Below are 13620 nucleotides of genomic sequence, written 5' to 3' on the forward strand. Positions count from 1 at the left end.
GTACTTGGGACTATTATTTACATTTTCTTTTCCGCAGTAGATATTGAGCTACTGGAGGGCTGAGTTCACTTCTTATTTCCAGAAGGCACATGCCTGATATGTAGTAATTAATGATGAGAGCCCTTGCTCTGCGCCAAACGCTCTTACGAAGGCTTTACGTACATCCAATCATTTAGTACAGGAAATGGCTTAACCTAAGGAATCGATACTCCTCTGTTATATCCAAAGGTCTCTGACCTCTCCCCACCTAGCGCCCCGCCCCGCCCCGGAACACTCCGCGCCCCGCCCCTCCCCGCCTCGCCCCGCCCCCGAACACTCCGGGCCCCGCCCACTCGCGTTCGCGTGGTGGAGAAGCCCGTCGCGCCTCACTGACGTCACCAGCGCGCGCCCTCGCCGCAGCCGGTCTCCGGGGCACGCGTCAGGTCCGGTGGTCCCAAGTTCTCCGCTAGCAGTCTGCCGCGCAGCTCCAGTTGCTCCGGTCCGGACGCCCGCGTGGGCACAGGCTCTGCGACATGTCGATGCTGGCTGAGCGTGAGTGTTGGGCACGGAGGCCCGACCGGGGCGCGAGGGTGAAGGTCCAGGCGGCGTGCCGGACCGGACCCGGCAGCAGGGTCTGCGAGTCGCTAGCGCTGAGCGAGGTGGAGGATCCGCGAGCCGGAGCCCTGGGAAGCCGGGTTCGGTGGGCCCTGCCTGCCGCGGAGATTTCCCAGTCCAGCCTGCTCCAGAAGTTAGCTGCCGGTCTGCTGGTGAAAGAGACCGCGAGGGTCACGTTCAGAGCTGGGCGCCCGGGGTGGGGGTGGGGGGGGGGTGAACGAGCCACCAGGACACGGGTCCTGGGGACCCCGACTGGTTCTTCTCGCTTCCCTGGAACCTCAGCATCCTCGGGACCGGCAGACTCTCCTCCGACATCGACGGCCCGTTCTCGACGATGTATGCAACCCAGAAATGGAAAAGCGAACAGATTAGAAGCATGAAAGGCAGGAAGAAGCCTTTTTTAGGGGGTGCAAGGCTAAGTAAGACTGTGGCGGTGTTAACTTTACTGAGATGCCTCGTCCTGCCTCAGTTTGCCTCTGACATTTACCGCCACTTTGTGAAATTCATTGATTCCCTTTCTGGAGCGGCTGCGTAACTTTCTGAATGGTACCTGTAGCTACGGTTGCCTGCCACCAGAGGGCGGTGGTGCTTTGGTCATAACTTCGGAAGTGGGTAGTGTAGCCAGGAACCGAAACAGTTTACTTAACACTTGGAGTGCGGGAAACGAGTTAAGTCGGCTCGCGTGAATTGCGCGTACTCCGCGGGAGCCGTCTTTAACTCGGTTCATATAGATTTGCGGTGGAGTGCGGGAAACGTGTAAACTCGGGCCGATTGTAACTGCGTATTACCAAATATTTGTTTGTAATCCACCCTTTTGGTGGATGGAACAAAACCAAAAGACAGAGCCATCTTATATTTTGGCGGGAAATTCACCCGCACTCCAAGTTTAATAGACCAACAGCAACCACTCTGGGATTTTGTGACATAAATGCTGTCAGCATTCTTTTAACTAAGGGGATGGAGGGCTGTGAGCACAAAACGAAATGGATTAGGCTCCACTCCAGCTTACAGGAGCAGGAATTAAGGTTCAGAGGAAAATTATTCACCCCAGGTCATTGAGCTAGAAATGGACAAAATTGATCTAGTTGTCTCTCTAGCTTTACATTGTTGCTACTAGGACCAGCAGTTTTCTACTGTTTCGAAATAGGGACTCATGGAATTGAATATGTTTTAGATGGTGAGCTTAGAGCCTAGATCTCTGAGGTCTCTTCTGGTTTTAATATTCTTTGATATGTGCTTAATTCAGTAGGTACTAGGGAACATTGGCCCTGGCTCTGCTTAATTCATTAGTTTCTGTGTGGTATTTAAAAACTTCACTTATTATCTTTAGCAGTAGGTTGTCTTAAAAAATCAATGACATGGTGAATGTGGAAATGGTTTGAAGTATGAAGTGGTTACAGGTGTAAAGTCTATTTGTAGACATCACTAATTACAATTGCATGATTTTAAGGGAATATTTTCAGTTCTCTCTACACCATACGTCCAAATGTTCTTCCTGATTCAGTTTGGAAGATTGTATGTTTCTAGGTATTTATCCATTTTGTCCATATTGTCCAATTTGTTGGCATATAGTTGTTCATAATGTTCTTTTTTTTAATATATTTTATTGATTTTTTACAGAGAAGAAGGGAGAGGGATAGAGAGTTAGAAACATCGATGAGAGAGATCAATCAGCTGCCTCCTGCACGCCCCCCACTGGGGATGTGCCCGCAACCAAGGTACATGCCCTTGACTGGAATCGAACCTGGGACCCTTGAGTCCTCAGGCCGACGCTCTAGCCACTGAGCCAAACCGGTTCGGCTTTATAATCTTTTCTTATGATCCTTTGTAATTTCTTTGGTGCCAGTTATTTCTCCTCTTTAATTTTTGATTTTATTTATTTGAGTCCTCTCTTTTTTTCTTGATGAGTCTGGTTACAGGTTTGTCAATATTGTTTATCTTTTCAAAGAACCAGCTTTTGGTTTTATTGATTTTTACATTTTTTTAAGTCTCTATGTCATCTATTTCCACTCTAATTTTTATTATTTTATTCACTTTGGGCTTATTATTTTTCTTTTTTTAAAATATTCTATTGATTTCAGAGAGGAAGGGAGAGGGAGAGAGAAATAGAAACATCAATGATGAGAGAAAATCATTGATTGGCTGCTTCCTGCAGGCCTCCTACTGGGGATTGAGCCCACAATCTGGTCATGTGCCCTGACCTGGAAACAAACCGTGACCTCCTGGTTCATAGGTCAATGCTCAATCACTGAACCACACTGGCTGGGCAATTTATTGTTATTTTTCTAGTTCCTTTAGGTATAAAGTTACATTGTTTATTTGAGATTTTTTTTGTTTCTTGAGGTAGACCTATATTGCTATGAATTTCCCTTTTAGGACTGCTGTCGCTGTGTCCCATAGGTTTTGGGTTGTTATGTTTTTATTTTCATTTGTCTCAAGGTACTTTTGATTTTTTTCCTTGATCTCATTGTTGACCCATTCATTGTTTAGTAACATTTTATTTAGCTTCTATGATGTTGTTCAGTTATTTTCTTGTAATTGATTTCTAATTTCATACCATTGTGATTGGAGAAGATGCTTGATACAATTTCAATCTTCTTAAATTTATTGAGACTTGTTTTGTGTCCTAATGTGGTCTATTCTAGAAAATGTTCCATGTGTACTTGAAAAGAATGTATATTCTGCTGCATGGGGGTGAAATGCTCTGAAGATATCAATTAAATCCATCTGATTTAAGAGACAGTGCGCAGGGTATTTACTGGGGGCTGGTTACATAGTCAGCCTCTGCCTGGCATGTACCAAAATTCCACTCTCTGAAGGGGCACAGGTATTTGGCATAAACCATGTTGTTTGTGTAAACAGTTAGACACAGTGAGCCACTCATCATTTTTGAAAATGGTAAGAAGCTTCCTGAAACCCGAGTTCCCAGCCAAGGGCCAGCCTTGTAAGCAAGACTTTGGAACGATAGCTAGCAGTCAGGCCTGCTAGGTTAACTCTTTTCTGCACACAGGTATTAGCAGAGCTGCCATCTAAGCATAGAATATTCTTATTCTTCGTGGAATAAGAATAACAAAGCATATGTGAAAGTGGATCCAATCTGAACAGACCAGCGATAGTCTTTTCCTTGCCAGGAGTTCCCAAACCTAGAAACTTCTACAGCTCTAGACCCAGAAAGTATTCTAGGGAAGTAGAATTCTGATCAAATAAGTTCGGGAAACATGGCATGCTAGCTCTGCCCTCCTCTAGCAGGGTCTACACAGTTGCATATTAAAAGTCTGAGAAAGTCTCTAGTATGGAACACTATTAAATTTTGTTTCACCCAGTGTCACTCTCCTTAAATGTAGTGGGGAGCCCCTCCCTGCCTTGAACATCTTTTGGGAAACACTTCCCTGCCCTATTGGTTGAGAATACCTGCCATTTTCCTGGGGAACAGAACCGACCTCCCTAGCCATCCAGTCTCTTGTGTGAGCATTATAGTCTGCTGTCAATAGACTGTATGTATGTGACATAAACTGTATGCTGTTCTAACTGCAGAGTGTGGGCTCAGTCATTCTCAAAACTGTCTCCTTCGCACAAACCCTAGTCAGAGACCCATGCCAAGCACCGTGTGCCAGAGACATGATCTCTGCAGAGAGAACACTGGTTAACAAGGCTCGTCTCTGGTATGCTGTTCAACAGTAGAGGCAACGGTATGCTGAGTATTTACTAAGATATGTAAAGTGGTAACTTTGTCACATGCAGCCTTTTTGGGTCTCCTTTCTTTTGGGAAACACTATAAATTTGAGCCCAACTTGTTTTGCTTTCTAAGTAGCCTTTTTCTGCATGGTTATAAAAAGTTTACTTATTTTTGCATAGTTATGGTTCTCCGTGATGATTTTACATGCATTTCTGTGAGCACCTCTGACCGCAGGTGGTGTTTTGTTTTTGTGTGTGTGGGTTTTTTTTGGTGTTTTGTTTTTAAAAATTATGTTTTAAGATGGCCAAAGTGTGAAGTTGCTGTTGATAGTGAGATTCTGGGCTTCAGTTGATGTAGTAGGTGAATGATAATGACCCTTGACCTCCAAATTTCTCACTTGGCCACAATTTACTTTTGGGTTTCATATTCTTGTTCTTTGAACTTTTGAGGTTCTATATCTCTGCCACGATTTTCCTTAAAACTACAATGATGAATTTGAGTTCCTAATGGTCACTTATTTATATTAAAAAAATACTTACTTTGAAGAAACTCAAAACAGTCCCTTAATTCAGTTTTGTTTCTTTCTTCCTTTCCTTTTTTGTGTCTCCTTCCTTCCTTCCTTCCTTCCTTCCTTCCTTCCTTCCTTCCTTCCTTCCTTCCTTTTTCTCATTCCTTTGCACATTCATTCACATATTTATTGAGTGCCTACTATGAGCAGTGTTTTTTACTTCTTGCAATGAATCATAAGAATAAGACACAAATGTAACCCATAGGAGATTATGGCATAACTAGAGGCCTGGTGCATGAAATTCATGCATAAGTATGGTCCCTAGGCCTGGCCTGTGATCAGGGCCATCTTCCCCCACTGCCCGCAGCCAGCCCCGCCCCCCGCCACCACCCACCCCCGGTTCCCCATTCACCATCAGGTGATCGAAGCCTGCTGGCCGGCGGGGGACCGAGAGGTTGGCTGTTCCGCCTGCTCGCTGGCCCCGCCCCCGCTGCGGGTTACCCTCTGTGTGGGGGGCAACTAGTGGGGCAGGGGCCTTGGCCTGGCGTCACCTACATCCTCCGCCATCCATTCCCTGTTCCCTGTTCGCCATTGGGTGATTGGAGCTTGCCCGCCGGGGATAGGGACCGAGAGGTGGTCAGTGCCCTTCATAATGATTGGTCGAGCGGTCGTTCTGCCGTTAGGATCAATTTGCATATTACCCTTTTATTATATAGGATAGAAACACTAAGAGATGGATATAAACAACCATAATGCAGAAAAATGTTAATTAAATGCCAAAAAGGAAGCAGATAATTTATTCTGGAAATTTATAGAGGGAATCATATGACTTTGGGGCATTTCAGTGAGAAGGGAAGGTACTGTTAGTATCTGTAGATCACCTGTGTGGAGGGCACAGTTGACTCCCCAGGATCATAATGACTTTTGTATGTTGTGGACTAAGAATATAAGCTTTGACGTCAGTAGGACCTTTGTTTGTATAAAGGCTCTGGATTTTGCTTAGGGACATTAGGCACATTTCTGTCTCTAAGCCTCAGGTTTTCTCATCCATGGAGATAAGAATATCTACCTTCACTGGGTTACCGTGAAAATGGAATCTAATATGTGGGGAGCGTTTGGCACATAATGCATGGCAACAGAAGCGGTAATGACTGCTGCTGCTGCTGGTGCTGCTGCTGCTGCTGCTGCTGCTGCTGCTGGTGCATTCATAGGTTGCTGCCTTTAGATTTGTCATCTTCGGAGCGAATATCTTCTTTTTTGTCTTAGAAGGTCGGTTTGTATGTTGGGAATATATTGTTATTGGGAATATATTGTTGGAAATCAGGGTAAATGATCCAATCTGATGCTGAATCTGGTACCTGTATCTAATAAAACATAATGCATGTTAATATTTTATGCAAGTATGTGTGTGTGTGTATTAGGTATGTGAATATTTGTGTGGTATTTTCCAGGTTTGAAAGGTAAGTTGCTAAGGAGATACTTTGTCATTTGCAGGTCGGCGGAAGCAGAAGTGGGCTTTGGATCCAAGAAATACCAGGTGGAGTAATGATGACTCCAAGTTTGGCCAGAGGATGCTGGAGAAGATGGGGTGGTCTAAAGGAAAGGTATTTCGGAGAAGAGCATAAAAAAGTCAGATCCATGCAAAGAGATTATAAGTCAGGAGAATGCATTTTTCTTAGGAGACTTAGAAAAATTTATGTTTTGGATCAGTAAGCGATTTTGGAGAAATAACTGAACTATAGTGATCTAGTGATGATAAAATTAGAATTGAACATAAATGTTAGCTCTCTTTATCATTTAAACTGCATGATTAGCATCTTTTAGTTGCACTTTGAATCATACTTAACCATCAGTTTTATGTTGCTAAGAGTAATACTTTATTACCCTTCATAACTAGACTACACATTTTTACTGTTTCTCACATTCCAGTTATTCCTGACTCAAATAGGACTTCTACTGATCTCTCTACACTTAAATGGTCTTGTCAAGGTCTTTAATGATCTTGTTGCCAAATCTAGTGGATGCTTCTCTGTCCTCATGTTAATTAATTCCTTAGCAGCATTGGACATCATTGACTACTTCCTTCTTGAAATAATTCTGTGTTGACTCCCACAGTACTGCTTTCTCTCTCTCTCTCTCTCTCTCTCTCTCTCTCTCTCTCTCTCTCTCTCTCTCTCTCTTTCTCTCTCTCTTTTTCTTCTTCCTTCTACCTCACCAGCCACTCCTAATTGCTGGCTGGCTCTTCCTCCTCCTGACTATTAAGCTGTGGAGCCCCAGGCCCTTTTCTGTACTCTGCTCAGGTTAGCTCATTTATGCCAGCCTATGCTTGAATTATCTAAATGCTGAGGTTATCTAACTGTTAACTTTTCTGTATCTAGCCCAGATCTGTTCTCTGAGCCCAGGTTTATAAATGAATCAGCCTGCTTGACATTTCCACTGGAGTAGGCGTCTCAAGTTTATAATTTTTATTAGGAAACTCTTGATCTTCCAGATCTTTTTCTTCTCAACTTTCTCCATTTTTGCAAATGGTACCTATTTACTCAAGCAAGAAACCTAGGAGTCAGACTTGGCTCCTGCATCTCTCACTTTCTGTGCCCTAGTCATTACTCCTCTCTCTCCAGGGCATCCTCCTGGTCCAGCCACCACCAGTACTTGCTCTGATCACCATTCCACCCTGTCTCCTGCTTTCCTGCCTCCCTTCTTTTCCTCCTCGGGGCCTTCCGACACCAAAATGAGCTTTTAAAATACAGAAATTAAATCATATCATTCATTAGCTTAAAAGTTCAGTGGTTTCCCACTGTTTTAAAGAAGAGGATCCAAATTTCTACCATAATTTTCAAGGTCTGTGAGGTCTAACCCCTTCATATCATCTTATTTCCTCTTCATTCACTGAGCTGAAGCCAGCCTGCTGGTGCCTTTTAGTTCTGCAGTATACCATGCTCTCTGGGACACCTTACAAATGAGTGTTGATACAGGGACCTGGAGTCCCTTTCTCCCTGCTTCTCAGCGTTGTTTTGTAAAATTAGTTAATGGGCAGAGCCACAGACTCATAAGACTTCCCATGGGCTTCTAATAGTTTTGTGGCAGAACTCTGATTCGGAGCATTAAATAAAGTATGTTCTCCATAGTGTTTCCCTGGTCCTTAAATTAGGTCTCAGGTTGAAGAATTGTAAGTGCATTTTTTGTGATACAGCCATATCTTATGAGAATCCATTACACTGTATTCTCTTTGAGGGCATAGTGCCCTGCTCCTAGATGTTTAGTAATGAGTGGCATTGTTGATGAGGGAAGATAGAGATAATCACTCTTTATATCTGATTTAATCTGTGTTTACTCTCCACAGGGTTTAGGGGCTCAAGAGCAAGGAGCCACAGAACATATTAAAGTTCAAGTTAAAAATAACCACCTGGGACTTGGAGCCACGATCAATAATGAAGTGAGCAACAGTGTGTCTGCTGGGGGTTTTCCTTGCATAACTGACTTTTTGTAAATATATATATTTTAAGTCGATCAAATTGATCCGTTTTTAACTGTTCAAGTGTGTATCCTCCATGTTTTGGTGAGTAAAACGCCCATAGCTGAGCTGGTTCTTTATCATGTGTCCTGCCTGCTCCCTCTGCCTTATTGTCTTCATGGGGCTCTTTCCTTGCGTATGTGTAAGAGATGCAAACTAGTTTTATTGCTAAACTTTGCAAAACGTATTCTTTTTATAGAAATACTCATTTCAGGACAGACAAGAAGTTTTACCTTTACCTGTGTTCTAATATTAGCTTATATTATTAAAAGTTGCTGACATTTAGTTTCAGAAAGAAATTAAAAGATTCTCCTGCAAGAAAGTGGTACTCTTTTCCTGTACCATTGTCTGTTTCTGACTGTTGGTGTATAGCAGTTAAATTTATGCACATTTCCTCGTAAACACTGACACTTTGTAAATATGACACTGTAATTAAAAATTAATGGCCTATCCAGTCATCATGCTTTTTATTTTCAGAATTATTTGCTTCAGACAGCGTCTAAGCTGAAGGCTTTGTTCTTAATTACTTTTTAAAGACTTTTATTTTTTTTTCAATATTCTTAAATTTTTACAACCAATAGAATCTGGTAGAAAATCTGGAGAATTTCATTAGGTAAACTGAATTCCTTTGATTAGTTCAGAACCACTGAGTAGTAGACTAGATCAGCCAAATTTTCTGGACTAACAACTAAAATTTTAAAAGACTACAGAGGGAGTTTATATAAAGTTGATTTTGAAGGTAGTTGCTGAGAGATGTACAATGTACTTCATTTTTTAGGAGAAGCATTGCCCAGTAAACCTATTTAATATGCTTTACCTTAAGCAGTCTTAAAATAGTGTGTATGAGGCAAATGCCTCCATTGATACCTTGCTTCCCACGGGTTAGGTGGTTTTGGAGATGTTCATTCTCTCTTAAAGCCAGGTTCTCTTTGTTATAATGAACTCACTAGCTTGTCACCTTACAGATGGGTGCTTATTGATTCCCGGGACTTGGAGTCCTTTCTCCTCCATTCTCCAGTGTTATTTTGTAAAAGGGGGTCCATGCCAGCAAATAGAATTGGGCAAAATATTTAAAGTTCAAATGAGCAAAGAAGAGAGTCCCTAAGTTCATGATTGCATTTTTCCTTTGACTTATATGATTTTCCCTTAGTGAGAAAAAATTTTATTTTGCTTTATTTTCATATTTAGCATATAGGTTGCCTACTGATTATCTGACTATAAATTGACTATGTATAAGTTATCCACATTTGAAATCAGGGCTGAAGTTTCCAAGGAGTCCATTTGTAATACTAAAATAAATACATTTCATTTCAAATCTACATTATATCTTTCAAATTTATAAATATCTTGGTGAAACATTTAAAAATTCACACTAACCACCAGATTTCCTTGATTCCAAGATATCACTTATAGACTTGCCTCTAATGATTTTTTTGTTTGTTTCAGGACAACTGGATTGCTCATCAGGATGATTTTAACCAGCTTCTGGCTGAACTGAACACTTGTCATGGACCAGAAATAGCAGGTAGAGGAAATCTTTGCCTTGTTATCCATTAGATTTATAAGACATAATCTCTCAATTTAAAATATTCTTACCAACTATTTTTACTATAAGCATCACATATCCAAAAGTTAATTTATTGAAGCAATTAGAAACGGTCTTTCCTGTTTATATTTTGATAGTACTTTCATTGTATGTAAAAAGACAACACTTCTGATTTAAGAGTTTGAGAATGGCAAGATAAATCCATTCAGTTTACAGCCTCAAATAGTAAAGTGATCTTTCCAGGGTTCCTTGAATGTGTCTAAAAACATTTTAAAAATACAAAGCGAGAAATATCAATTGGAACCATAAATTAGCAGCCAGCAAAGGCTTAATAAAAAAAGCCTGTTTTTTGTGTTGATTCTACTTAATTAAACTGTTTTACCTTTTAATGTATTAAGAGATTCTGGGTATAGTAAAGTTTGTTGCAAGGGGCTCAATACTAGAAATTGTATTCCCAAGCTGTAGGAATTAGAAATGAAACAATTGGACATTGGGCTTCCCATATTAAGTTAACAGGAAGATTGTATGATTGGAGGGAAGGGGATGGATGGGTGAAACCTGTGGGGCTTTGGTATGATTTTAGAATTTAAGAGAAGTTTTTTTTATCACATGTCTATTTGGCAAGGGCGTAACTTGAGTTAATGCTGCTGGATAGTCATTGGAGAAATCTAGACTATTCTTCTACAGACATTTTTTTTAAATTGTGGTAAAATACACATAACATACAATTTACCATCTTAACCATTTTTAAGTGTGCAGTTCAGTGACATTAAGTATGGACACATTGTTGTGCTACCATTATCACCATCCACCCACAGAACTCTTCATCTTATAAAACTGAAACTCTATCCCCATTAAATACTAACTCCCCAGTGCTTCCTCCCTCCAGCACTTGGCGACCACCATTCTACTTTCTGTCTCTGAATTTAACTACTCTAGGTATCTTATGTAAGTGGAATCATAGTATGTGTCCTTTTGTGTCTGGATTATTTCACTTAATATAATGTCCTCAAGGTTCCTCCATGTTGTAGTATCCAATGTTGTACCTTCCGTTTAAGGCTGAATAATGTTCCAAGCTATGTATATACCCCATTCTGTTTGTCTATTCATTCATCGATGGACTCTTGGGTTGCATCTCTTCTCGCCTCTTGGCTCTTGTGGAGGTGTAAATGTTTAGGCTTTAGTTCAGCAAACATTTATTGAGCTATGTGCTGGATATGAAGTTATAGACTTGAGGATATGCAGATGTATACGACATAATCCCTGCTTGGGAAGTAGCAGACAGGATATGCTAGTAATTGGTAAAATTGTAGCATGAATTTAACAGTGGGAAGATTTATTGTAATGCTATATATGGGAGTGAGCCCAAAAACATCAAGGGAGGTACTCTGTATTTTTGCTAATCAGATTGGACTTCTTGTTGGAATCTATAACTTGGACAGTTTTCCTTGTCCATGGTTTAACTATTAGAACTATCCAATGTGTGGTCCTAACATAAAAGATGATAATTTGTTAGCCAAAAGAAAATGTTTTGTGAAAACACTTACTGGACTGATATTAGGAAATGCAGGATCTATGCAGCAGTAAAATTCAAGGACATTAGCCCTTAGTAATTATAAACAAAAGCATCTTTATATTCAGGATCACAGCTGAAATCAAGGGAAATATAAGTTTGTATTTTCTAATCTATCTGCCTAATTTTTCTCAATGTACTTCTGAGATTTATCCCTGATGTATTATCGAAGTGCAGTCGGTGAAATGTTTAAAGTGACCCAAGAAACTCTATAATTTGTCAGGAAGGTAGTAAGTGCATGACAGATGCCAGGCAGTAGTGCCTTGTCCTTGGGCAGCCCCATCCACAGGTTCACCTTTGCAGGCTGATTCTTTTTATTTTTGCCTAAGACATAGAAGTATCTTGAATCATTGGCTGCAGGAGAGTTACCAATCTGTAGATTGAGTTCCACTTCGAGACCACTAGAGGGTGCTGGTAGCCCTGTGACAGGGACTGGGCTTTGGTGGCCTGCTTCCTATCTAGCTCAGTACAGTCCAAACCAGGCCTTGTACCGCCAGTCCCAGTACTGAAAAGCCTTAGGAATATTCCTTTAAGGAAAAACCTGTTCAAGGAGTGGACCTGGAGAGCTAATAAATTATTTGTCTGCCATGTCATCTTTCATAAATACAGTATCATTATTCAAGTGAATTTTTGGTCAGAGTAAAGCCAAAATTACTGTATTAGAGCTAAAAAGCAGATGACACAATATAACCCAATAACATTTTTTTCTATAATAATATTTTTACTGCCTTAAGATTACTTACCAAATTCATACAATTTGCCTTTCAAAAATTCCATACTGCCCTCTTCATAGAATCTTGCAAACATCCTGGAAATAACCCTTATCTCCTTGTGAGACAGAAAAATCAGTATATCTTTAAAATTTCATTTAAAAAAAGTTATCTTAGTTAGTTCTCTCTACCAGACTCAACTTAGCTTTTTTGTAGACTTAATTTCATGGTTTTAGGAAACGTTTGTTACTTCCATCAGATATTTTGTTCCTTATGGTTTTACACTGGGATGCTGATAACCTGCCATCCACAAAGGTGTGGTTTAGGACAGGGATCTTCAAATTATTTTGCTCACATATCCTCTAAGGCAGCGGTTCTCAACCTGTGGGTCGCGACTCCTTTGGGGGTCGAACGACCCTTTCACAGGGGTCGCCTAACACCATCGGAAAACACATATATAATTACATATTGTTTTTGTGATTAATCACTATGCCTTAATTATGTTCAATTTATAACAATGAAAATACATCCTGCATATCAGATATTTACATGACGATTCATAACAGTAGCAAAATTACAGTTATGAAGTAGCAACGAAAATAATTTTATGGTTGGGGGTCACCATAACATGAGGAACTGTATTAAAGGGTCGTGGCATTAGGAAGGTTGAGAACCACTGCTCTAAGGGAATTTTGAAAAGCTGTATACCCTAGCTCACATTTTTATATCAACATCTATGTTTTTAATCATAGCTTTAAATCGTTGCAAATTGTAATTTCTGTCTTATTGGGAAATATAGGCATTTAAAAAAACACCCATTACATTAGTCCCAAATGTATTCAGTAGATAAATACCAGAGCAATTTGTTACCTGTTGTCTTCTATTTAGAAATATACAGACAAGTCCTTAATAGTCAGAAATATTATATTTCATAGTTCCTTTTCCTCTGAAATAATATTTTGATTGTGTATACCCCATAGTATTTTATGTTAATATGTTTTTGCTTGAACTTTTAAAAATTCTTCATCCTATCATATTTCTCTGCCACAGTCATTCACCCATTGGAGGAATTTTGGGTTATATCCAGTATTTTATTATTATGAATAAGGCTATTATGTACTTTGGTATATAGATTTTTATGTGAACACAAATTTTCATTTCCTCAAAGACTGTATACATTTCTGGAAAATAGCCTTGCTTGATTCATAGTATACAGTTCAAGAAGAATTTCTAATCATTTGGTTAGAGTTCAATAATAAGGGACAGGGTTTCCAAAGATTTTATTTAAATAAGACCATGTCACTGTAAGAGAGTAAATGAGAATGGATTACAGAGAGTTTAATGTAATGCTTTTTTTTTTTTTTTTAAGACTCCTCAGACAACAAGGAAAAGAGATCTTTCAGCCTTGAGGAAAAGTCCAAAGTCTCCAAAAACCGTGTTCATTATAAGAAATTCACAAAAGGTAAAATTAAGCATTTATTTATTTGTTATTGATACCT

The 13620-nt window shown here is 40.1% G+C and overlaps 1 protein-coding gene across 2 annotated transcripts in view; it reads left to right on the top strand.

Moving 5' to 3' along the window:
• Positions 1-368: 368 nt before the first annotated feature.
• Positions 369-13620, top strand: part of PINX1 (PIN2/TERF1 interacting telomerase inhibitor 1) — a 73977-nt gene continuing 60725 nt past the window's right edge. For both annotated transcript variants that reach the window (XM_014456859.1, XM_006081915.2), the window contains exons 1-5: positions 369-531; positions 6273-6382; positions 8122-8214; positions 9739-9817; positions 13491-13583. In XM_014456859.1, coding sequence (XP_014312345.1) covers positions 513-531; positions 6273-6382; positions 8122-8214; positions 9739-9817; positions 13491-13583 — 394 coding nt within the window. In that variant the 5' untranslated portion in view covers positions 369-512. The remainder of the gene's footprint in view (positions 532-6272; positions 6383-8121; positions 8215-9738; positions 9818-13490; positions 13584-13620) is intronic.

Source organism: Myotis lucifugus, unplaced genomic scaffold (assembly GCF_000147115.1).
Source record: "Myotis lucifugus unplaced genomic scaffold, Myoluc2.0 scaffold_1, whole genome shotgun sequence".
NCBI classification, from domain to species: Eukaryota; Metazoa; Chordata; class Mammalia; order Chiroptera; family Vespertilionidae; genus Myotis; species Myotis lucifugus.